This window comes from Lepidochelys kempii, chromosome 4 (assembly GCF_965140285.1).
Source record: "Lepidochelys kempii isolate rLepKem1 chromosome 4, rLepKem1.hap1, whole genome shotgun sequence".
NCBI classification, from domain to species: domain Eukaryota; kingdom Metazoa; phylum Chordata; order Testudines; family Cheloniidae; genus Lepidochelys; species Lepidochelys kempii.
Window position 1 is genome coordinate 96,855,841 of NC_136383.1, and position 27,337 is coordinate 96,883,177.

Consider the following 27,337-nt stretch of genomic DNA (forward strand, 5'->3'; position numbering starts at 1 on the left):
CCAGCACCTGCCTCTGGGCTTCTCTCTGGAGTATAGGTCAGCTGCTCCCTGTCCCCCACCCCCAATCATGGAAGGAGCAGATCGCCTTGTTACACATGGCTGTACTAGACTCCGGGACTGTGAACTTGCCATGAGCGGGAGTTGCAAACAGATATGCTTGGGGGTATGCCTGCATTTAAACGGAAGATGCTCCTAGAGCAGGGGAAAGCATGCATGTAAACAGACAAGGCAATCCAGATATCCTATCGCATACTGCATTGCATCAATGGGAGGACTGCCTGAAACAATATCGTTAATAATTCAAAATGGGGATTGTGGCAGGGCCCACTCACTCCTGCCTCTGTTCAAGTCCACAAGCAGCTCAGAGACCTTTATGCTGGTAAAACACTTGGTGCAGTTTATTTACAGTGTTAGTTCCCACCACCCTTGTACACTGTACAGCCTCACTCCTACAGTCTTAGGGGACCCTCAGCTCCTGAGGCAAGCAGGGAAGAGCAATCACAATCTCTCTTTCACCCTTCTCCCTCTGCCCCATCTCTTCCCCCCCACACACTTCCTTCCTGTGCCTTTTTGCATCCTCTGTCTAATGGCTTAATTAGCCTTCCAGCTCTTCTCCACCCACCAATTAGGCACAGCTATTCTTAACAAGGTCTGTTCTGCACTGTTTAATTGGAGCTGCAGTGATCAGAGTGCTGGCTCAGCTGCTGTTGCCCAGCACTCTGTCACAGGGATGCATCCACACAAACCTTATAGTGGTGTAACTCATTCTAAAATTGTTATGTCATTTCCAAAGAGGATTCATTATAGCACAATAAGATGCAAGATAAAGTGAAAAAAACAAAAGGTCATTTGCGTGTGGACGCAAGGCAGTTTCTGCCAAAAATATCTAAAGATATACCAAAAAAAACTCTTTCCTGTGTAGACAAGTTTTAAGCCTGCTGAGATAACCACACAAAAGTATTGAGTGTTCTTTCAGAGTCGAGGCATGAAGGACTTGGGAATCTATTTTTCCCATTTACATTAAAATCCATTCTGATAATCATGCTTAAGAAAGAAGGGAACATCATTTGACAAACAAAGGTCATTTGCTGGAATACTCTGTTCTGAAAATTATAGAGTCAGCAAATAACAGAGTTTAGGACAGTACATTGTTGTATAATCTGAAAAGGGAGTGAGGGTGATGACTCTGCAGTGGGCCCAGAAATAGCCTCACCAGGGAATTTTTAGGACACATCTAACATTTGGTGCCACCTGGTCTATTTCAATGGAAACAAATTGATCTTCAAAAGAACTTTTGCGGGCTTTCAGGATGTCACCTCTGGAAGGGATGATTTAGAATCTAGAAAGGATGTCACTCTGGAAGACAGGAAAATCACCCTGATCTTCCTATCAATTTTTTTGACAAAGGGGTTCAGCACATCATTGATTTAGATAAGAGTGCTTGAGTCACTTGATTACAAATAAACTGTCTTAGTTCTTAATTCTTATACCCACTTTATCAGGCTTATGTTTCCCAAGACTAGTTTGTGCACCCAGGCTAAAAGTTTCTGTAAAGATTATTAGCACTTTATCATAAAGAGAAAATCAGTCTCTTTCTATTATAATACACTAAGATGTCTTGGGCTATTTCCCCCGGAACTCAGTGGTTTGTCTGGATCAGGGATAGCAAATACAATACTCAACTGCTATTGATTTAAACATCTGAGGTGATCACCATCCATTTTTAGGAGTTACAGACAAAATAGTTGCCTAGAAATGCAAATGTTTTTCTTGGTTTTTTTTTTATTACTGATTAACCCAGATGTGAAGACCATCTGGTAAACTGTTTGCATTTTGGTTGAAATAACACAGCCATCTGCTAAATATTTCATAAACAACTTTAATCTAAACTGAATTCTGTGGAAAAGCAGGCCTGGGAGTAAGAAATTGGTTTTAATTTATCTTGATTTCCATCCATTCCCTCCACTTTTAGATTGCAAAATCCCCTGTTCTTCCTAGAACAATCTCAACCTAGAGGTTTCTAGGAAGATTTGGGTAGAAGATATTTTTCTTCTCTTACTTTTTTCAATAAAAGTTTGAGACCTTTCTTAGGGAAGCATGCTGTAGGCAACAACTGCTCCATGGCTCTTTCTATTTATGGCCAACCCGTTTAAATTACAAGAGAACCCACAAGCTCAGGAGCAAGAGCAGAATCACACAGCATAGCTGTCACTTCTCCCTTCCTTGAGTCTCAGGACTTCTCTGTTTGGCTTTCTTGATGTTTTTCTGCTCCTTTTTTCCTTTCTGTGCCGTGCCATGGCGGGGAACATCTGGCTGTGAAACAGTACTCTTAACACTAGCACACAACAAAATATATTGGTTCTCCTTTTTTTGAAATTCGGTATGAGTCACAATTCCGGGGCTTTGCAGAAACCACCTATTACTTGTGGAAGGCTGGTGGGGGAGGTGCAGAGGACTGCATTTTGGTTTTGCATTGAAAATCAGTTAACAATGATTCAGAAACTAAATAGGAACATTCAGGTGAACTCAGTTTATGTCAAGTTACATAATATAACATTACTCAGGTTTTTGGTCACTACTGTATGATGCACCCTGACTTACATACAAGTTTATGTTGCTCTTTTAACAGTTTCTATGATAAAGTCATTGGGCTTGAACTTGCAATCCTTACTCATTCAAACAATGTCCATACTATAACACTGAGATGCACCATGTTGCTACTTGTGTAACGACTACTCATGTCAGTATGGATTGTGAGATCAAGCCCAGAATTTTCTTTCATATAACCACTGTCTGATTTCCTTTTTGTTCTCAGCTTCTCTTAGCTGTGCTTTGGGCAGCTCTAAGTGATAGAAAACACTGTTGTTTCCTCCTCAGTAGTATACACACATGCTCAGAAAGTAAAGTGAACTACTTTTAAATGATTTGGGGGAGGAATCTCCATTAAGACATCTGTTTACATTGATGCCTGCAAGCCCATCTCATATCCTAGGATGTCTTAACATTGTACAAACTAATTTTATTTTTAAGTTGTTTATATAACACTCATGACTAACTGTCTGGACACTTTGTAAAAACTTTAATCAATAATAAAACAAAAGTTGTGCTCAATTCTATATATAATTGATTTACATACTATATTCTTAACATTAACAAGGAAGGAAGGAAGGAAGGAAGACTCTGTGGTAGGTTGCTAGTCTCAAATATGGTAGACTACAATTCAGTTCTGGGCTCTACTACAGGATTTTTGTGTGACCTTGGACAAGTCTCTTGGGGTACGTGAGCCAAGAACCTCTTAATGCCAGTTGGCAAAGGGGTTGCAAAAACTCTGGATTCTGGTGTGTAAGTTCCGGAGCAATAAAGAATGTCATGTGAGAGCTGCTGACACACTGATCATTAATATAATTGTGAAATGTATGTACAGCTGCTATGTAAGAAGTTATGTATATATCCTGAAAATATGTTCTTAAAGTAAGTGTCTAGGGGCTGGTCACCAACAAAGATGAAAAAGAGGTTCTTTCTCAGACAAGAGATGTTTATTCATCTACCCATTTTCTTGTAAATGGAGTATTGTCTCATTTACAATGGGTCTCCTACCACAAGTCTAAACCAAATGCAAATGAAGGACTGTAAGAATGAACTTCAAAAAAGGGTTTAATAGTAAGAAAACCACAGGTGGGGAGAGAACCTTATCATGGGGTGCACTTTGAATGTTTGCTTCACTATATTTGGGAGACAAAAAAGACACTCTGGCATCTTTGCAGACGAAGCAAAAGGACAATGATTTTGCCTCATGAAAAAGGGGACTCAGCCAGGCTCTCCCAGCACTCTAAAAAAACAACCTCCACAAAGGGAAGCGCTACCAGCTCTCGGAGCGCGGCTCCCAGAGCTGGGCACTGTCAACACTGGTGCTTTACAGCGCTGAAACTTGCTGTGCTCAGGAGGCTGTTTCTGAGTGAGAAAGTTGCAGCGCTGTAAAGTGCCAGTGTAGACACGCCCTTAGGCACCAAGCAACAATATACTACCAGGCATAGTACAGACACTGTCATAAGTAGTTTACTGTAGTAGGGCCTGCTCATGAAAATGCCTCCCCCCCCAGCCCCGGTGTCGTTCTTTTACCATGAGTAATCCCATTGAAGTCACCATGCTTGATCTATATATCTTGGGTAAATACTTGGTGTCCGTTACTGCAGTATCTGAATATCTCACAATCTCTAACACGTTTATCCTCACAACACGCCTGTGTTCCTGTGTATCCCCATTTTACAGATGAAGAACTGAAACACAGAGACCCGAGAGAATGCCTGCACAGCTCAGGGAATCGAGCCTCCCGGCCTGGGTCAACAGACTTGGGCTCATGGAGCTTGTGCTACCTCACCAAAAATAGCTGGGCAGAGTGTTTTGAAGTTGCAGCTCAAGCTCTGGAGCTCACCCACTTTCTTAGGTAAAATAAAATCATAACATGCTGTCTAGAGATTAAACTTATCTAACGAGTTACTCTCTTGTCTATAGAAGTTTTATCTCACCCAGTGTTCTCTTCAGCCTTTTCAACGAAGCCTGGCTGAGTCCCCTTTTTCATGAAGCAAAATTTTGATCTTGTCATGCAACCTAAGTAATTGGGAGCACTGCCAGCTCCACCGCTAACGTGCAACAGTTTAGCTTACAGAGTAGTTATAGAACTCTTTGGATTCATTTAGGGCACGTCTTCACTGGCAACATTAAAGCGCTGCTGCTCTCCCAGCGTTGTGCCACGACTACCCAAGCCACGTTAAAGCGCTGCCGTGGCAGCCAGTGAAGATGTGCCCTAAGTGAATCCAAAGAGTTCTATAACTACTCTGTAAGCTAAACTGTTGCACGTTAGCGGTGGAGCTGGCAGTGCTCCCTATTATTTAGGTTGCATGACAATGCCCACGACAAGATCATGTTTTTAGTTGCTTCGTCCTTTGCCAGGCTTTATCCATTCAGCTTGAAATTTCCCATGCCAGATGTCTGCCTTGGGCTGATTTTTTTCTGAAAAAATTCAGACAAAACAGTTCAGCCGTTTTGAAAAATAAAGCAAGGGGAAAATACATTGTTTTTCGATGTTAAAAATATTCTTGTAACCTTTTATTTGGAAAGCTCTAGCAGCCCCATGATTGTGAGCAGGGACCTGAAGTTTGAGACAGGGGGTGGGCTTTGTGTCAGGGATATGCCTTTTGCTATTCCTGTGAAAATCCACCTAAGTTATAAGCCTTTGAAATATCACAGTTTACACATGCTCAGTAAAGACTTGCTAAGTCTTAACAGCTAAAATCGCCACAGATTCAATCCTCACTGAGCATGCTCCAGCCCCTCATCGCTCTTAGTATTCAGACTTCACATGTACCTTCCCCGCAGAGCAACTGAGAATGCTCCTTCCAGCCCAGGGCTACTGGAGTGAAACCGGATTTTCCCTGTAATTGCTGCTTCTAGGTGCTCTGGGCCAGAGTGGGGCTGGGCACTGGAACTGAGGACCGGGAGCCTGTTTCTCCTGTGCTCTCAGTGACCTCCTCCCCCTCTCCCCCCTGTTGGCACGAAGGCAGAGTGGAGAAGAATGCCATCTGATTCAAATGCACAGGGGACAAGAGCCAAACCTAGGATGCTTGGAGGGAGGGCTTGGGCAATAGATTGGGACAAAGAGCCTGGAGGTGGAAACTGGAATTGAAAACTGGCAGCGACACGAGGAAAGAGACTAGGACTGGGAGACAGGGATGGGGATTAGGATTGCCCATGCAAGGAGACTAGGTCTGGGAGCTGGAAAGGGAAATGGAGGAGTCAGTGGTTGGGGATAGTAAACTGACACTGGCTTAGGAGCTGGGGGAGGGGGAGACTGAAGCTGACAGGACAAGGAGATTGTGACTGGGAAACTGTGGTGGGGGAAAGAAGGTGGGGGTGAGGGGAGACATCTTTGACAAGAAGCTGTGTGGAGGGGGAGAACGGGGACCGGCCGGATAAAGAGATTGGGCAAGGAGATGGGGGTGGAGGAGGCACTGAGATTAGACAAAGAACCCAGGGAAGGAGACTAGGACTATGTCTGCACTTAAACGATACAGTGGCACAGCTACAGCTGAGCTGCAGTAGCACTTCAGTGTAGACCCTACCTATGCCCATAGGGCGGGGTTCTCCAGTCATCATAAGCAATCCACCTCCCCAGGAAGCAGCTAAGTCAACGGGAGAGTCCTTTCATCAACCTAGCACTGTCTACAGCAGGGTTTAGGTCAGTATAGCTACGTCTCTCAGGGGTTTTGATTTTTCACACCCTGTAGCTATGCCGGTGTAAGTTCCCAGTGTAGAACAGCTCTAGGACTGCTAGCCAATGAAGACCAGCAATGTGGGGAAGGAGGGGTTGGCAACTGCAAAGGAGAGAGACAGTCGGTTTAGTTTGGTGTTTGTTTTTAATCTAGGAAATTACACACAAAAAACTATGTTAAAAGAACATTATTAAGGTTGCTAAGCACTCAACAGTTAGGAAATACCAGAATTAAGTTGTCTGTGCAATCTTAATTCATCCCCATGTGTGTATGCATTAAGATACAATCTTTAATACATGATCACATTCTCCCTCCCTCCCCCCAAGACCCCTGTCTCCTTCAGTGCACAGGCTGTGCCTGCTCTAGAGAGTGTAGTGACCTCGGCCTCCTTTGTTGCAGAAGTTGGAAAGTATATAGTGTCTGAGGCAGAGAATGGCAGAAAAAGAAAGGATGGTCGCACTGTTAAATCTGGTGCCCTGGAGAATTAGATTCTATTTGTGACTGTACCATAGAGCTCTTGTGTGACGCTGGGTAAGACTTAAACTAAACTTTTCACACATAGTCACTGTGTTCCTCATTTTCTGGGTCACTGATTGCTGAGCACCCAGAGCTGCAACTGAGGTCAACAGGAGCTGTGCTCTGAATATATAAAGTGCCATGTAACAAAATATCACGGCCTAAATCCCAAATTGGGCATCCAATATTAGTGATTTTTTTACCTTAATTTCTCTGTGCCTCAGTTTGCCAGTTGTAAAATGGGGATAACATCACCTCATCATGAAGGTTTTGCAAAAATAAATTAATTAACATTTGTGAAGCCCTAAGATACTATAATGATGAATGCCAAAGAGAGAACCACAAGGAAATTAATTCTGTCTTCATAGCAGGGTGTGAACAGTGTGCAGTAAATAAAGCCTGGGGTTACACACTGGACAATGAGGAGAAAACAAAGTATTGGACAGCTGCTCATTAAGTGAGTATAACTGATACTGCAAACACATACAGTATCTTTGGGAGCCCATATTGTATTATTGCTGTGGACCTGGAATTGCATGTAAAATTGTGTTCTACTCAGTGGTGGAGGGTTACCACAGCTCCATCAGGAACCAGAAACAGTGGGGGTGTATAAGCAGAGGGGAGGGGCACAGCTCCCTGCCTAGTTAGTAGAGTTCAGGTGCTGGTAGTCCCTCCTACTACTTACAGTCTTCAGGATGGCGCTCCTGTCTAGTGGACACAGTTCATACAGTGGCTGTCCCGCATAGTGGCTACAAGCAGCTGGGGTACTGGAACCAGGGCCCTCCCACTCCACCGTATTCTGACCCAATCCATAGCCCATCCAGGCAATGCCCATCTCTGGGGAACATCACCTTCTGGGCTTCCAGGCCTCATCCTAACCACTTGATGCTGATGGCTCCTCTGCTCACCCACAGACTCAGCTCCAGTCCTCCCTTAGAGCTCTCAGGGCATGTCCTCCTCCCTGGCTTGCCAGTCCCTGACTGAGCTGCATGGCAGGCTTTTAAACCCTGTCTCCAACCCGAGCATCCTTAATCTCCTCCTGTCCAGTGAGGGGTTTATACACCCTGTCACAGGGTGATTAAGGTGAATCACTTAGATTTTAAACACCTCCAGAGAGGAACAAGTCCTGAAGAGGCTTGCATGTACTGGTTCAGACTGTATTTTCCATACAGCAACAGACAAAGCGAGGGGTTTGGGCATGAAAAGACTGCAGTTAAACTGACTCAGTCAGAGTCTTTTTTCTGATCAGGATGAATAAAGCAGGACCTTCTGTACAAAGGCCTCAAACTTTGCAGAAGGGTTGGAAAGACTTTGGCCTACTAGGGCCTCACAAGACTGATGGGTGACCTCTGGTAAGCTTTTAGCATGTATATAGAAACATCTATTGTTTTCTACATGTTTTCTCTGTAATGATTTCACCTTCAGAATAAAAGGTACTTGCTTAGAAAGAACTGTGTGGTAACTTGGAAGTGCTGGCAGTACAACTGTTCATAGCCACTGGAGAGAAAACAAAGCACAAGTGCTGAACTTTAGGCAGTTTGGATTGTTGGGGATCTCACAGTTTAAGGCATGGAACGGTGCAGCCTTAAAATCCCGGTCAGGAGGGAGAGAGACATAGGTCTCTGCCCAAGAGAGGTGATGACTGGAAACCAGAAACCTTACAGGGGTGGCCTAGAGGGATGACAGAGAGGAAATACAGGTGCAGTTACCAGTGACAGTGAGCACTGTCCATCCTGTGCACTGAATGAGGTAGGAATGCTGGGGGAAAAAGGTAGGATTGTGTAACTGCACTAGATCATAATGCACACACACAAGGGGGTCAAATTAAAGTTGCACAGGCAACTTTAATTCTGGCATTTCCTAATTTCTGAGTGCTTGACAGTGCAATATTCTTAATAATTGATCTTTTAATGTAGATTTTGTGTGTAATTTGTACTATAGCTAACCTCAGAAAAGTGAATGTTTCCCTACATTTTGAACCCTCTATAACAGGGGTGGGCAAACTTTTTGGCCTGAGGGCCACATCAGGTTTCCAAAATTTTATGGAGGGCCGATTAAGGGAGGCTGTGCTTCCCCAAACAGCCAGGCGTGGCCCAGCCCCCGCCCCCACCCCCATCTGACCCCCCCTGCTTCTTGCCCCCAACAGCCCCCCCGGGACTCCTGCCCCATCCAACCCGCCCCATTCCCTGTCCCCTGATGGACCCCTGCCCCCTGCATCCCTCCCTGTCCCCTGACCGTCCCCGGACCCCCCGCCCCGACTGCCCCCCACCACCCCATCCAACCCCTCCTCTCATTCCTGACTGCCCCCCTCGAACCCCTGCCCCATTCAACCACCCCTTTTCCCTGTCCCCTGACCGCCCCCGGAACCCCTGCCCCTGACTGCCCCCCGCCGCCCCATCCAACCCCCCTCTCCTTCCTGACTGCCCCCCTGGGACCCCTGCCCCCATTCAACCCCCCTGTTTTCCCGCCCTCTGACCACCCCACCCCCCATCCACACCCCCGCCCCCTGACCACCACCCCAAACTCCCCTGCCCTCTCTCCAAGCCTACCCTGCTCCCTGCCCCCTTACCGCGTTGTCTGGAGCACTGGTGGCTGGTGGTGCTGCAGCCGTGCCAACCAGAGCACCAGGCCAGGCAGCTGTGCCGCCCAGCTGGAGCCAGCCACGTCACCGCGCAGCACAGAGCCCCGGGTCAGGCTGCGGCTCTGCAGCTGTGCTGCCCAGCAAGAGCTCAAAGCCCCGTTGCCCAGAACATTGCGCTGGCGGCACAGTGAGCTGAGGCTGCGGGAGAGGGGGAACTGCGGGGAAGGGGCCGGAGGGGGGCGAGCCTCCCGGGCCAGGAGCTCAGGGGCCAGGCAGGAGGGTCCCGCAGGCCATAGTTTGCCCACATCTGCTCTATAATCTGCTTTTTAATATGAGAAGTGTTGAATTGTTTCCTTACCACTTTTAAATAGTTTCTCCTACTTATTGGTTACTAATAAATCAAATCAAATCAAATACTGAGGACTGTTTGTATGTACTCTATGTTGTGCGCCCAGTCTAATATTTACACCTTTTGCTTTTGACATTTTGGCGGGCAGAAAAAAATGTGATAACTTTCCACAGGAATTCCCATCATGATGACAATAAAGAAGTAGTGGCATGTGCAGCTTGGACGAAGCTATTTTGTACAAGCCTTCCTAAGTGGTACTGTGAAATTCTACTTCTCATTTCTTTTAAATGGTTTCAACTTGGAATTCTGTTCAGCTGTTACATTTACAGTTACTTAATTCCCCCCTTCCCAGTTTAAATATTATTTCCACTGATGTTCTACCATAAAAAAAAATAAAACCTTTGAAAACAAGATCAATTCGCCTCTTCAAAGTTAAAACGGTGTGTGTAAAGATGTACTAATTCCCATATATGCATTCATGTGTTACTTTGCATGTGTGTGAGACTTGATCTCTTTGAGACTCTGTAAAACAGTGAAAACACTTAATTTCCCCCACCCTCTGTCAGTCTTGGCTATTTAGAGCTATTTACAGCCCCAAGTCACCATTTCAGCTAATTTGTTTATTTGTATACGAGATCACCAGAGCACAACAGGTGCCCATAGCCGCATCATCTGCCCTGCCCAGTTGGAAAGCAAGTGGGTGGCATAAGAGCTACAGAGTGGGGCCCTACACCGCCTGACTGTCGCCTTGCACTGGGGCCTTCCTCCTGCAGTTGGATCAGCCAGACTTAAAGCAGCACAAATCTGTCCAAATGCAGGGCAGCATCTAGCTTGACACATTATGCCGTTTATTTATTTATTTCAAAGCATATGCTGACATTTCTATTTCATAAGCGACAGGAAAGTGATATTTTTCCTCTTCAATTTAGGCAAGTCATAATGTCTCTGTAGCTCAATTCCCCATTCCTATCTCACAGGGGTGTAGTGAGAATAAATACATTAAAGACCAAAGCGCTTTCAGATCTACTGCTGAAAAGCACTATATCGGAGCTTGGTATTATTATATCACATCACATGTGTAGTGAACATGTAAACAATCCTGGGCTATGGTAGGGCGAAGGAGGAATTTCTGATTATTTTCTTTATGATAGTCCCATCTGCTGTGAAAACTATTCTATAACTTCCATGAAGGGTCAACTTTCCACATTCTTAGCACTAGAATTATTGGGCTGGCAGAGATGGTTGTGCAGCCTTTCCCTTTCTCATTGCTGCAGGTTGGGGGGTAGGGGAAGTGGAGAGGGGAAATAAGAAAAGAAAAATGCTGAAAGAGAACTGTGAAAAACTTGACCCCTACCTTTATTTTGGTGGGGAAAAGAGATGGCATAACTTTGGGGTTTGGTTCTGAGGGTTTTATTAGGGGAGAAGGGTTGTGGAGCGTGAACGTGTGACGTAATGGGGGAGTCCACCAGCTTTTTGCCCACAATTCAAGTACAGATGACTGTGAAATTTAACTCACCGTGGGACGTACTTCAGCAGCGGATTAAAATGCAGGTTGCTATTGGCTGCATTAGCAAGCGCTGTGGCTATTTTGTAGCTTCAGAACAGTTTCTGATCCACCCTGCTCACAGGAGTTGGGGTAGCTGAAAGGAAATGGGACCTGCTCTTGAGCCACCATCATCCTTTCTCTAGAAAAATACTTTCTCTTTTACAGGCTCTCATGATCAGAACACACATACATACAATCCACTGACCCCAAGAGCCTCCAATACCCAACCGCCTGCCTTTCCTGTCTCCTCCAGTGACTAATACAAATACAAAAACTGCACTACCGCGCCCAAGAAAACCACAACCCTTTCATAATGGGCAGCTCAACTCCAGCCCCTCCCACGCACTCACATACACGAGGCAAGATATATAGTAAGTGGAGAATAACAGTGTAAAATCAGTAGAGAATAATTAATACGAGGATAAGGGTCAAAAGAGAGTGTGTACTGCTTGTAATCTTATTCTGGAATGCCAGTTGAGGACTTTAAAAAAAACCCTAGTAATATACTAAACTTATAGAGAGCGAGAGATTTGTGTATTAAAAAAACACTCACCACAGAGCAGGTCTTTGGCTCTGACAAAGCCCAAAGTCACAAGAGCCCCTTATTTGGGGGAACCAGATATGTAAGGAAGACACTCCGTTTTTGTTTAAACATCTTTTCTTGCCCTTTTCCTCGTAAACAAAAGCTATATCGGCACTAAAAAGCCTGTGCTGGCGTAGCCCCCTAGTGTAGACACGGCCTACACACCAACAGAAGGAGGGGTTTTTTGGTCAGTGTAGGAACACCACCTCGAATGACATTAGCTGTGCTGACAGAAGCGGTCTTCTATCAGCACAGCCGCGACTACAATGGGGATTTTGTCCCCGCACGCCTGACTGACATAGCTATGATGATATAAGTTGTAAATGCAAACAGGATTGGTCTACACTGAAAACTTACATCAGCATAACTACGTCCACACCCCGAGAGATGTAGCTATGCTGATTTCCCCCCCGGTGTAGACAGCGCTTCCATCCATCTAGCTACAGCCTCAGGAGGTGGATTAACTACAAGAAAGAACCCATCCCATCGCTGTAGTACGTGTGTACACTGAATCTCTACAGCAGCACAGTTGCACTGCTGCAGCTGTGCCCCAATAGCGTTTTAAAAGTAGCCATATCCCAAGCACAACTGATCACTAGGGATAAAAAGACCAAGCAGCTGGACTCCACTATCCTACTAGGAAGTAATGGGCTAGGGCAGGAGGAGATAAAAATTCTGCCTCTATCATACATACACACTTAATGTTATTGTTATTCAATAGTACCTACAGGCCCCAGCCAATAATGGGGCCCCATTGTTGCAAGTGCTACACAAATGCATAGAGGAAGATGATAAACACGGAGGAGCAGAGAGGATCTGAAAAGACCAGACAGACAAAGGTTAGGAGGAAGTATTATTATCCTCATTTTACAGATGGGGAATTAAGGCACAGAGTGTGTCTTGCCCCAGGGCCTACACACATTTTGTGGCAGAGCGAGCATTAGAATCTGGATCACCCAGCTGCCGACATTAGACCATTAGACTTAAGTTTGGGGTGTATCCAAAAGATTCATTTTACTCATACTCCCAAATTCTGTAGGCCAATGCTGTGCGTAGAAGTGCATCAGTGGTGGAATTGTTTCTTGGGCCTGTGCAAAAATGCTAAGGCTGACTCCATTTGCTTTCAACATTGTAGAAATCAAAAAAGAAAAAAGAAACCTCACATCCAAAAGCTTACCACAAAGCCAAAAGTCTACATCAATCTGCTGATTTTAATGTGACGGGTGATATTGTAAATCTGTTTAATATTTTATATACTTTTTCTAGTATTTTCCTGTGCCCAAAAGTGTGCCAGGCAGCTTGGAGTATAAATAAGCAAACAGTCCCTGCCCCAAAGGAACTTGCAATCTAATTTTAGACCTAACACAATGAAAAAGGTAACAAAACAACCTGGGAGGGTAGGGAGGCGGGACGGGGTACGGAGCAATATGGTGGATCTTTTCTCTGTCTTTTAACGGTATAAATAACAACAACTTAAAAAAAAAAATCCTAAGGGCCAGACCTTGTGTTATATCAACTGTGACCTCTAGTGGTGGTAAAGACACACTGCTGTTTTGCCAAATTCTTTGTTATAAGCAATGTTCTGCATTTTTTGTGATTTCAAAGCCACTGAATGTGCCTGCTACATAACTTGGTACCAAAGCTCCCATTTTTCCTGAACAAGCTGCCAAGACTTCCAATCCCCCTTTCAACTTCTACAGTTAAAATAATGTTGTCAAGACAAACATCTATATCATAGAAAAAATATGGGAGCTACATTATCTGAAGTTAACATAAAAATAAGTAACAAAAAATGCTGACCCATTTGTATTATTCATGTTTAATTCAATAAATCCTCAGTTCTCAAAGTTGCTCATCTAGGTGGGGGAGTCTGGTTTGAGGGCACAGTCTATGTCCTAGGAAAGCTAGATTTGGTAGAGACAACTGAGATAGTATCCCATTTCCAATTTAGGCAGAGATGAGCAGAGTTTCTTACCTCCTCCCCTATTTATACATGGCAGGATCAGATTAACCAGATCTATGGTAGGGTAGAAAAGTCAAGGTGTCTCGGAGACCAGCTTTCTTAGTTTATAGAATCCTGAGAGCAGTAGCTCTCTACTGACCAACATTCCTTGTCCATTTTTCTCTGTTCATCTGCCTTCTGAGCCAGGATTCTGGTTCTGCCAAAGACTTTCTTTTGGTATGACAGGCTTTTGGCAGTGCAGTGATTACTGATGGCAATAGAAAGGTCCAGAGGAGAAAGATGGTCAAGACTGTAAAAGAGTTGCTGCATTAAATTATTTCAATTAAAGAAGCAGTTTTAAATTAATTTATAAAGCATCCAACATGGAATACAAGACTCTCCTCTTCATATAAAGTAGCATGTATAGAACTTCAAGTGCCGACACCCTTTTAAAAGGGGTGGACTGAGAGGTGTGTGTGTGTGGTACACGCAGCCATCACAATAAAATGACAATTGAAAATAAATGAACCTTTTAAAATATTTTCCTATGAATACAAATTTCAATAATTTAACTGCAAATTGAGTATTTTAATAATAATGCCTATTTCTACTTTTCATCAGTAGATCTCATGACATTCCTGTGTATTATCCCCATTTTACAGATTGGGAACTGAAGCACAGAGAGGCTTGGTGACTTGCCCGTTGTGGTGCAGTGAACTGAACCAGGACTCCCATGTCCTAAGCCAGTGCCCTAACCGCTGACCCACCCTTCCCCGCCATTCCAACAATGTACTGTGGCGATGTACTCTGGCCCTATTATTATTATTTGTAATATCATAGCCCCTAGGAGCCTCAGCCATGGACAAGGACTTCATTTTGCTAAGGGCTGCGCATACACAGAAGAAAAAGACAGTCAATATGTACATGTACTGCTATCCTTCATTGCAGGTTAATCAACTGTGCAGGTCCAAGACAGTGGAACAAACTCACTCAAGAGCTAAGGACATCACAATCTTCCTTTCCAAGCGCAAGGAGCACTTCTTTGATGTGCCATCTCCAACATAATCACGAAACAGCATGTACATATTAATAACAACCTCCCTCCTGAAAAACCCTATCCTATCAAAACAAATCACTACGCTGCACACAACATTCTCCCCCCAGAGAGAGGACGAGAGATAATGAACCACATGCGATACATGAGTAACACTGCTTCGTGCACCACTGGAAGGCACTGAGAAACCAGCGGTGAGGGTAGTGCAAGAACTTGTATTATAGGCAAGGCCTAACCATTGTCATGTTTTTGTAGGCATCGTGGCAAAGGGGAGTTTTAAAGAGGGATTTGAAGGAGGTAGCTTTGTAGATGTTCACAGGGAGTTCCTCCCAAACATGAAGGGCAGCATGGGAGAAAGTATGAATGTGCTTGTTAGAAAATTTAACATGTGGGCAATGGAGGCTGGCATCATGGGCTGATTGGAGGCAGGAATTGACATTATGATAGTGAATTATAGGTAGGATGGGGATAGGCCATGAAGGACCTTGAAAGGGAAACAACTAACATGTGATGTGACAGAGAAGGGGGCACCAGCAAAGGGATTCAGAGGGGGGTGACATGGTCAAAGCGACAGGCTAGAAAAAATATCTTTGCAGCAGCATTCTGAATGGCTATGACTGGCGCAAGACTTAATTTGTCAGGGCCAGAGAGAAGGATGTTGCAGTAACTGAGATGCGAGATGAGAGCCTGGACACAAGTTTTAGCTGTGTGAATGGATAGGAGAAGCCATATCTTAAGAGATGTTATGTAGAAGAAAAATCTGCATGAAATTTTAAATATAGCCTGGATATGAGGACCTAGACAGAGGTCTCTGATCAAATGATGCCCAGATTATGGGACTGTCAGGCAGGATGGCCGTGTTTTACATAGTAATTGAGAAAGGAGGTAGGAGGACTTGTGGGGGAAAGATTAGGAGTTCTAGTTCAGACAAGTTGCGTGTGAGCTGATGGCTAGATAGCCATGAGGAGACAGGCATGGTTAAGCTAAGTGAATGCTTCCCTGGAGAACTGGATTCTATCCTGCTGCCGCCACAGAGTTCTACTATATGATGCTAGACAAGTCACTTAAAACAAACTTTTTACAGGTAGCGACTACTTCTGCGTTCATTTTCTGGGTGCCTGACATGGAGACTGTTGGGTCTGATTTGCAGAAGTGCTAAGTGCTCACATTTAGATCTGAAGTGCCTGGGAGCTGTGCTTCAAACACATTTAATACTGTATAATGCTAAGGACTCTGAAAAATCATGTCAGGCATCTCAAACTGGGCATCCAAAATTAGTGAATACTTTTGACCTTCATCTCTTTGTGCCTCAGTTCCCCATCTGTAAAATGGGAATTACCACTCCATCTCACAGCAGTGGTGCAAAAATACCTTCATTAACACTTGCGAAGCACTCATACTATAGTGACAAGGGACAGAGAAAAGCCCATGAGGAAATTAATAATTCTGTATTCAGATCAGGGTTTGACTCATGTGCTCTAAATAAGAGCTGGGGCACCACATTGAACAATGAGAAAACTAAATATTGAATAGCTGCTCATTCAGTGAGCACCATCCGTCTTGTGCACTGAATGAGGCAGGGGTCCTGTGGAAAAAACAGTATGTGACCATGTAATTAAAGACTATCAGAATGCACAGAAGGAAGATGAATTAAGGTTACACTGGCAACCTTAATTCTGGCATTTCCTAACATCTGAGTGCTTGACTTTGCAACCTTAATAATGTTCTCTTAGTGTTGGGGATGGGTTGTGTGTGTGTGTATGCACATATAGGTGCACTAGAAGTAAGAAACTCCATGCACAGCAATGAAAATAAAAATTTCATTAGCTTTGCTATCACCTTTTCAGCCACAGGAAGAGAGTGGCCCTGTGCTTTAATTTAGGATTCCAAACTTGATAGGCTGCCTCCTTACCTATTGAAGTCTCCTGATCAATGTAGACTTAGGGTCAAGTCTTGTAAGGTACTGAGTGACCTTCTGCTGACTACAGGTGAAGATGAATAAATAAAACCCCTCAGGGATTACTCAGGCTCTTGATACTCTTCTTTCTCCTCTGGGTGATAAGGACTAATTCTTGTCCTCAACTGCTGGAGCTAAATATTTATAAGGATGAAGCATAGCATGTCACCCATTAGTTACCAGAGCCAACTTGCCTGTACAGAACAGGATGGCTCAGGCCAGGCCAAGGGAACAGTGCCAACCTCAGCATGTACTTCACCCTAGCATTAGCATACACACATGCCACCAGCTGCATCTCTTTGCCCCCTGGAGTTTGTAAAGTGGCTGTAAGTATGGCAGCTGGACTCTCAGTTCCTAGCGCTCTCTTGACACAAGGTTGGAATCTATCTTACCCTGTGGCTGCAGAGGTGCACTGGGGGTGGGTGAGAAATGGCTCCCTTCTACCTTTCTCTTGTGACAGATTTATGTTATCAGTATGCCTGGGGCTTCAGGTAATCAGGCTGAGGCTGCAGGATCTTTAGGGGAGAAGATGAAGGAGCACACCAAGTGACTAAGTTTAAACCTTTATTAACCAAATAACGATGAGTGCTGGGCACACCCCACGTCACTCGGAGGGAGGAAGAAAGCGTTAGTGCCTGAGCCCTAACCCACTTTCATAGAATCATAGAATCATAGAATATCAGGGTTGGAAGGGACCCCAGAAGGTCATCTAGTCCAACCCCCTGCTCAAAGCAGGACCAATTCCCAGTTAAATCATCCCAGCCAGGGCTTTGTCAAGCCTGACCTTAAAAACCTCTAAGGAAGGAGATTCTACCACCTCCCTAGGTAACGCATTCCAGTGTTTCACCACCCTCTTAGTGAAAAAGATTTTCCTAATATCCAATCTAAACCTCCCCCACTGCAACTTGAGACCATTACTCCTCGTTCTGTCATCTGCTACCCTTGAGAACAGTCTAGAGCCATCCTCTTTGGAACCCCCTTTCAGGTATTGAAAGCAGCTATCAAATCCCCCCTCATTCTTCTCTTCTGCAGGCTAAACAATCCCAGCTCCCTCAGCCTCTCCTCATAACTCATGTGTTCCAGTCCCCTAATCATTTTTGTTGCCCTTCGCTGGACTCTCTCCAATTTATCCACATCCTTCTTGAAGTGTGGGGCCCAAAACTGGACACAGTACTCCAGATGAGGCCTCACCAATGTCGAATAGAGGGGAACGATCACGTCCCTCGATCTGCTCGCTATGCCCCTACTTATACATCCCAAAATGCCATTGGCCTTCTTAGCAACAAGGGCACACTGCTGACTCATATCCAGCTTCTCGTCCACTGTCACCCCTAGGTCCTTTTCTGCAGAACTGCTGCCTAGCCATTCGGTCCCTAGTCTGTAGCTGTGCATTGGGTTCTTCCGTCCTAAGTGCAGGACCCTGCACTTATCCTTATTGAACCTCATCAGATTCCTTTTGGCCCAATCTTCCAATTGGTCTAGGTCCTTCTGTATCCTATCCCTCCCCTCCAGCGTATCTACCACTCCTCCCAGTTTAGTATCATCCGCAAATTTGCTGAGAGTGCAATCCACACCATCCTCCAGATCATTTATGAAAATATTGAATAAAACCGGCCCCAGGACCGACCCTTGGGGCACTCCACTTGATACCGGCTGCCAACTAGACATGGAGCCATTGATCACTACCCGTTGAGCCCGACAATTTAGCCAGCTTTCTACCCACCTTATAGTGCATTCATCCAGCCCATACTTCCTTAACTTGCTGACAAGAATACTATGGGAGACCGTGTCAAAAGCTTTGCTAAAGTCAAAAAACAATACATCCACTGCTTTCCCTTCATCCACAGAACCAGTAATCTCATCATAAAAGGCGATTAGATTAGTCAGGCATGACCTTCCCTTGGTGAATCCATGCTGGCTGTTCCTGATCACTTTCCTCTCATGCAACTGCTTCAGGATTGATTCTTTGAGGACCTGCTCCATGATTTTTCCAGGGACTGAGGTGAGGCTGACTGGCCTGTAGTTCCCAGGATCTTCCTTCTTCCCTTTTTTAAAGATTGGCACTACATTAGCCTTTTTCCAGTCATCCGGGACTTCCCCGGTTCGCCACGAGTTTTCAAAGATAATGGCCAGTGGCTCTGCAATCACAGCCGCCAATTCCTTCAGCACTCTCGGATGCAACTCGTCCGGCCCCATGGACTTGTGCACGTCCAGCTTTTCTAAATAGTCCCTAACCGCCTCTATCTCCACAGAGGGCTGGCCATCTCTTCCGCATTTTGTGATGCCCAGCGCAGCAGTCTGGGAGCTGACCTCGTTAGTGAAAACAGAGGCAAAAAAAGCATTGAGTACATTAGCTTTTTCCACATCCTCTGTCACTAGGTTGCCTCCCTCATTCAGTAAGGGGCCCACACATTCCTTGGCTTTCTTCTTGTTGCCAACATACCTGAAGAAACCCTTCTTGTTACTCTTGACATCTCTGGCTAGCTGCAGCTCCAGGTGCGATTTGGCCCTCCTGATAACATTCCTACATGCCCGAGCAATATTTTTATACTCTTCCCTGGTCATATGTCCAACCTTCCACTTCTTGTAAGCTTCTTTTTTATGTTTAAGATCCGCTAGGATTTCACCATTAAGCCAAGCTGGTCGCCTGCCATATTTACTATTCTTTCGACTCATCGGGATGGTTTGTCCCTGTAACCTCAACAGGGATTCCTTGAAATACAGCCAGCTCTCCTGGACTCCTTTCCCCTTCAAGTTAGTCCCCCAGGGGATCCTGGCCATCCGTTCCCTGAGGGAGTCGAAGTCTGCTTTCCTGAAGTCCAGGGTCCGTATCCTGCTGCTTACCTTTGTTCCCTGCGTCAGGATCCTGAACTCAACCAACTCATGGTCACTGCCTCCCAGATTCCCATCCACTTTTGCTTCCCCCACTAATTCTACCCGGTTTGTGAGCAGCAGGTCAAGAAAAGCACCCCCCCTAGTTGGCTCCTCTAGCACTTGCGCCAGGAAATTGTCCCCTACGCTTTCCAAAAACTTCCTGGATTGTCTATGCACCGCTGTATTGCTCTCCCAGCAGATATCAGGAAAATTAAAGTCACCCATGAGAATCAGGGCATGCGATCTAGTAGCTTCCGTGAGCTGCCGGAAGAAAGGCTCATCCACCTCATCCCCCTGGTCCGGTGGTCTATAGCAGACTCCCACCACTACATCACTCTTGTTGCTCTCACTTCTAAACTTAATCCAGAGACACTCAGGTTTTTCTGCAGTTTCGTACCGGAGCTCTGAGCAGTCATACTGCTCCCTTACATACAGTGCTACTCCCCCACCTTTTCTGCCCTGCCTGTCCTTCCTGAACAGTTTATAACCATCCATGACAGTACTCCAGTCATATGAGTTATCCCACCAAGTCTCTGTTATTCCGATCACGTCATAGTTCCTTGACATCACCAGGACCTCCAGTTCTCCCTGCTTGTTTCCAAGGCTTTCATACTTACACATGCACAACCCAAGGCTGGCCAAGCCTGGGTGTAACATAAGAAGAAGAGCGGGGGAAGGGTAGACGAGAGTTCTGCCCTGTGCACAGATCATCTAGGGCCCGCTGTAAATCTCTGACTTGCTTCAGCTCTCGGGAGGGTTTTAAGCCCTGGGTTCTTCCGGGGGCATTTTTGTCCAAGGACCTTCGCCCCCTGTGCTCTTGGTACCAGTCCGAGCCGGTCTTCCGCGGCTTTCTTAGTTTCCCCAAAACACACCGGTTTCAGGTTTGCGAGACTGTTGTTTTTCAACTCACTGGCCTTCGCAATCTTACTGGTTTTGCAACCCCTTCAGTTCTGTCTGGCTCAGTTCTCCCTTTCTCACAGCTGGCTGGGGTTTGAGATACAGGCTTCTGGCTGTTTGGCAGCAGAGAGCTTGTTTGTGAACGCTGGCCTTGAGCTACAGTTTCATTCCTTATCTTTGGGCCTTGCTGGATCGCTGAGTTAACCCATTCCTTTCTCCCTTCGGCCTCTTGTAACCTGCAAAGGAATCTTCCATTCCACACTCACACCTTCAACCCTTCCCAAGATACTTCCCAATGCATATAAAGGCGTTAGCAATATACAACGCTGGTGCTTACCCAGGGGACCCCATGCGGGAGGGGGCATTTTATTGTGACACTCTCTCTAGTTCACCTGTGCAGAACACAGAAGGATCTAGTATTATTTGGCTTCCTTTCAGCTACTGAAAAAAACAAAGGAATACTGAACCACTTACCTGATTTTCAGAGATGCTGAGCACTCACTTTCCATTCACATCACTGAAAATTAGACCACGAATCTGTTACTTTGTATCCCAGAAGATTGTTTCTTTCCTGAAGTCAAGACAAGCTTTCTTACAAAACTCCACAACTACATTTTATTTTATTTCAAACCTTGACAATGTTAGTCTTTGAAGGAAAGACTAAAGATCATGTTTGTGGTAAAATTCCTTTATTAATCTAGATTTCATTTGCAAATTCATTTTGACATAAGAAACCCTAAATGCAAATTACAAAACTGTATTCCAGTAAAAATGAGCATGATAGTTAACAGTAAATGTACAACTTTATACAAATAAAATTCTTTTTTCATATTCTAATTTAAAAAATAGAAGTGTATATCCTCTATTATACATGTCCTAATAACTTTTACAACTGATAGCTGCAACCCTGTACTTTTATTACGTGCACTTTCATGGGTATCAGTCATTTAATTCTCATCAGAGCTTGCTCATTAGTTGAGATAGCAAGATCTTTTTCTTTTTAAAGAAAAATAACCTTGCTGCCACAGAACTGTGAAAAGTCAAAGTACTCTTCTTTTTCAGTGTGTTCTACTTCATCCTCTCTTCAAATTCTGTGAAGAGGGCTAATTACCATTCTTGAAATGTGAATTACGTTTAAAGATAGAAGCACTGGTCATGTAAATTCTTTGTCTAATGCACCTCAGCACATTTACAACAACATTGGTTTAATAATACCAACACTGGGATTATTCTCTTATCCATACATGTTCTGCACATGTTTGATGAACACGTTGGATGTCAAGGTGGTTAAATTCCATCTCTTCACAGTAAAACTGAATTAGAATACACGTTTTGTAGGGCATGCAATGAATATCACTTATATACAATGTATGGATTATTAAAATGGTCTCCTTACTAGCTAGTATGGGGCATCTATAAAACTGTAAGAATGAGGACTCCTGAATGACAAAGGTTTCCAACTTCTTAACCTCAAAAATGTACCACTATGACTGTGTTTAAGATGCCCTAACTAAGTCTAGAAAAATATTTAAAGTTTAAAAGAAATTGAACCACAAACTATAAAAGAAAAACAAAAGCATTTGTAAAAAGGACCATCAAAGTATTTTTATAAGTATTTTAAAAATCAGTTTTGCCTTACTATTTATATAATCCCTGGAAATCTGAAAGATGATCTTTAATTTTTTTTAAACAAATCTGTTCCTTTACAGAATCATGTTTCTTTCATTGCATGTGCATATACTGGTCTGTTATTGAGGTTTGCTCATGAATACTAAGCTGCTGACATTAACTTTTCTTTAGGAAAAAGTTTGGAAGCATTTTTTTAATTTAACAAATTGAGTGAACTTTATGAACAAGTACTTTTAAAAGAAAGGAGTCATGGCCTACTAACCTCTACAGTGTCCTGTTAAATAAAAGGAAAAGAAGAAACTGGTGCACATTTATTTTAACAGTCTATGTTCTTTCAGAGTGCTGATGGTAATACTTTAAGGTTTGAAATTTTCACAGTAAAAATTATGTCACTGGTTTCTTCTTAAAAGGACACCGTAAAGGCTGGAAGTCCCAAAAATTTTACCTACTTCAAAATATTGTAAAATACAGTTATTTAAAACAGTTCTTCCCATTATAAAATAAATTATTGGGCTCCTAAAACAAAGGCTATAAAATGAAAAAAAGTTTCAATGTTTCTTCTGGACAACTAGGCAAATAATCCAAGATAGAGATGAGGTTTTTTGTATATCCACCACTCCTCTTCCACTCTGTTTTTCTCCTCCTTTTTAGGTCACTATTCAGCAAAGCAGAATACTTAAGTCCCATTGCTTTAATGAGACTTAAGCACATGTTTAAAATGCATTGCTTAATTGGTACCTTAGGGTTTGATCATACACCACTGAAATCAATGGAAGTTTGGCCATTGATTTCCATGGAGAAGGATCTATTTATCTTATGGTATGACACTACTGCCTATTATCACATTCAGGCCACTAGTGCACAGTCCAGAAGCATAAAAAGAACTCTGCTCTTAAGGACTTGAAGAGCAGGGTTCCTTTATATTTGAACACTTTGCCTACAGGAACAGGACAGAGAGCTAAAGTGGAGAGACAAACAGTGTAATAAGTACCCACAAACCAAAAGACAGTTATTGCAGACTATGTCTACACTGCAGCTGGGAGGCATGATTCCTAGCATGGGTAGACAGACTCATGCTAGCTCAGCTCAAGCTAGCATGCTAAACATAACAGCCTGGACACTGCGGCACTGGAGGCATCCCAGGCTAGGAATACAAGCCTGCCTGACCCCCAAGGCCTCAATGGCACATATAAATGGGGTGGTGCGTGTAAATCCTAATATTTGTGTGCGTACAACTGTGTGTGAGCACAAAGGGTACTGTTTTGAAATTCCCCCCTCCCAAATTTACTGACATAATAACTTAAGAATATGAAAAATACCTCACACTCACCTAACAACATTATTTCCAGTACATAACTCAATTGTTATGAAAATGTTTCATAGCAAAGCTTTAAAAACTATTATATTAAAGGAAATTTATGCCTCTCAATTTTCAAGGCTGTTACATACTATAATAAAAGCATATTTTAAGATGTTCCATTTTGTTCTTAAAATACACACTCAGTTTACTGAAAAATATCTTCTAAGTATGGGGGGGACAGGGGCAAAAGCATTATAAGCACATTTTCTGGATCCTGAAGAACCGCTAATGTCAAAGGAATTCTTCCTCTAATCTGATCTTTCCAGTTGAGCAATTACCACTATACTACTATAATCTGTTTTCCTACTAGAAAATGTGCTTGAAATGCCATGCAGTTAAAACATAATATTTACTACTGGAGAAGTACCAATTTTTCTCCCTTATTTATTTATTTTATTATACACAGATAAAATGTAGGCAGAGATGAGACTATGGGGTTATGTTTTTCTCCTTAAAGAATTAAGGTGCATTAATAAAATTTCCTAACAGACTTTAGGTCCCAATCTAGACTCCTTATAACACACAACTCCTATTGACTTCAAGAAGAGTTGTGTATGAATAAGGACAGCAGAACTGGCCCATATTTTCAAGAAACCACCATTTAAAGATCATGGCTCAGATTTTCAAAAAGAGCCTTTGAGTGTTAGGCACCCACCTGCCTTGGGTTTAAAATTTCCATGAGGGTTGGATACCTCGCTCCTTTGAAAATCTCAACTCAAAATTCTAAAATACACAATAATTATCTTTAAACTTTTACTGTGTATATTTTAAAGTTACCAAATCCACAACTATTAAAATGTATTGGGCCAGAGATAACCTTAGGCTCTGTCTGCACTGAGAAGGAAGCAGTGTTTGAAAATGGGACCCTAATTTCTCTTTAAATCCTCATCTATTGCTCAGCAGTATTGTAGGTCTATACTTCTCACATTGTTTAGCAGTACTGTAGGTCTGTACTTCTCATATTGTAATCTCTGTAAAAGGGTCTTCCCTTTGGAGTTACGAAAAAATACACTTCACTCTTACCATTTTGTTGGAAACACATGCTGACAAAACTAACTGCTATAAAATAAGTTGAAGACATTTCTAATAAAATACTGTTTTTGAAGTACATTAAGTTATAATTACTGACAGTGTTTAAAATTTCTAGTTTCACACCCCCCTTCTTCACATCCTTTTACTTCAGCATGACTTTCAGACAGCCTGGTTTTATTTCTGTGAACCTGTTAAACGAGAAGAAATTAAGATTCAAAATTTATATTATGCCAGCACCATATTTCCTAGTCCTAGAAAGTGAATAAGGTTGTCATCCAGGAGTAGGGTGACAAGATTTCCAAAGTGAAGAAATCAGGACATCCTCTATATAGAGAGTGGAAGGTTTTACATGGGGTGGTTTTGGTATGGTAAGAGAGCTGTGAACAGGAGGGTTTTGGCAACTGGAACGGGAGAGAGAAAAAAGATTGTCCAATCCTCCTCCTTATATCTACTATGCTTTTATCTTTCCCACTCTCCCCTAGTCTTCTGAAGAAAAGCAAGTGTGGTACTCATCTTCAGAAAGTGAAAGAAGAGGATTCCAGTAACTGCCATCCTGTAAATCTAACTTCAACTCCTAATAGGATAATGAAACCAACATTAAGGGTGGGAAAAAGAAAGATCACACAATATTGATGGTAGGATTTTTCAGAAGTGTGTAGTGTTGACCAAACTCCGCGTCATGAATTTATAAAGTACAAATTTTGGTAGACAAACTTGGATTGATTTTAGACATTGTCATTTATCAGAGAGAGGTGTCTAGGGTGGCACTGCCGTGTTGATGTTAAACTGATTGTACTTCATCCTTTTTAGAGATCATCATAATGAAGATGTTTAACAAACTTTACAGATTATTCAGAATTGGAGGATTGTTAGGACAAAGAAATAAAAAGGGACCTAAAGAGATCAGAAACACGGTCATAAAATAAAAAATTAGATTCATTTTAGTAAAAAGCAAGGTAGTACACCTAAGGAAAAATAAGACAAACAGATTTTCAATGAGCTTTTTAACCACCTGGCAAACAGATCACAAAGTTAAAGACAAGGTGGTAAAAATCCTGCACCCTCTCAATGTGAGTGCTCCTCTATCACCTCGGTGCAGACATCTCTAATGACTGGTCAAAGAACTAAACAAAGCACAACAGGGAATAATACTGCCCTGTCAATTTGCTGGATGAACTAATAGGTATGTTCTCTATCTTATTTCTCGGATTCAATGATAGTTTAAGAGTATTCTGGAAAAAAAAAGCTTATAGATTTTAAAAGTATGGGTAAGCATATGAAATGTTTGGCATGCGTGTATACATTCTTAATACAAATCTTAATTTTAATATGTTTCTAAGTATTTGCTTCCCTTCACGGACTGGTAATACTGATTGGAAATGGGTAATAGTGACCAACTGGGAAATATCTGTATTTTTTACGAATACGTGCAGGCTTCTGTGTGGTTGATTATGATGGGTTACTTGCTATGAGTTAACAATAGCAAAGATAATGATATCAAAGATAAAACCGCCTCAGGAACACACCTTCAAAGCAGCCAAGATAACAATGGCTGAGCCATTAATAGAGAAGAAACTACCAGTCTGGCTCCATCCAGGTTAGAATGGTTTACTCTTCAGAAGCCTAAACCTTGGATCAAAGGAGATCTAAAACCTCAAGATCCTAGAAAAAAGGAGGAAGGGTTGGGTGATCTGAGAAAGGCTCCCGGTGTGTGTCAGTGAAAAGCTCACAGGCAAGCAAACTCACATAGAAGGAGGGAGATAAAAACTCCGGAAGTGCAGTCTGCTTCTCCCAACTCAAAAGACAGAATCAGCTGGGCTGAGGGGAAAACTTTAAAAGGTCTAAGTAATATCCACATGTATAGGCCTCATTATTTTTACTCTTTGCACCATATGCTTTGTATTGTTTGGAAATGAATACATTGTTTCGAAGATGCTGGTTCTGTGCCACTGCAAATGCAAATGTGAGCTGTCACAGACTCCAAAAGGGAAACTCTTACAGATGCCAGTTGAACTTGCGTTGTTAACTTGGCTGGGGACTGGGGCTGCAGCCCAGACATCCAGCCTAAGAGTGGATGGACTAGGGGGTTCCTCCCAGGGTAAGATGCAGGAAGCCAGGCTTGTCACCTGAGGGATGTACTTGTGAGGGACTAAAAGGGGTCTTTGGCGTAATCTTGACAGTAACTCAATTATGTACACAAAAAAAAACTCATCTAATGTTGTCATCTACCTTCCAAAGTAAATGTGGACAGAAGAAAACTGTATCGAACTTCCCTTATGGGACAGTTTTATGTCATGAAATTTTATCTCCACTGGAACTATTATACAGTTGCCAACTTTCTGATTGCAGAAAACCAAACACCCTTGCCCTGCCCCCTGCCCTGAGACCCTGCCTTTCCCGATGCCCTGCCCCCATTCACTCCATCCTCCCTCCCCCCATCGCTCGTGCTCTCCCACACTTGCTCATTCACTCATTTTCACTAGGCTGGGGCAGGGGTGCAGGAGGGGTTGAGGGCTCTCGCTGGGGTTGTGGGCTCTGGGGTGGCGCCGGGAATGAGAGTTTGGGGTTCAGGAGCCTCCGGGCTTGGAGATGGGGCCAAGGGGTTCGGAGTATGGGAGGGGGTTCCGGGTGAGGCAGGGGGATGGGCTCTGGGCTGGGAGTGTAGGCTCCGAGGTGGGGCCAGAAATTAGGGGTTCAGGGTGTGGGAGGGGGCTCCGGGCTGGGGCAGGGGATTGGGGTTGCCGGGGG

The 27,337-nt window shown here is 43.5% G+C and overlaps 1 protein-coding gene across 7 annotated transcripts in view; it reads right to left on the reverse strand.

The window, feature by feature from the left end:
• Positions 1-21,106: 21,106 nt before the first annotated feature.
• N4BP2 (NEDD4 binding protein 2) overlaps positions 21,107-27,337 on the reverse strand; it is a 111,608-nt gene continuing 105,377 nt past the window's right edge. For 6 of the 7 annotated variants that reach the window (XM_073342224.2, XM_073342225.2, XM_073342228.2 and 3 more), the window contains one exon: positions 21,108-24,777. In XM_073342224.2, the coding sequence (XP_073198325.1) occupies positions 24,732-24,777 (46 nt within the window). In that variant the 3' untranslated portion in view covers positions 21,108-24,731. Of the gene's footprint in view, positions 24,778-27,337 lie in introns of all 7 variants that reach the window. The other variant, XM_073342227.2, reaches the window with a different exon arrangement.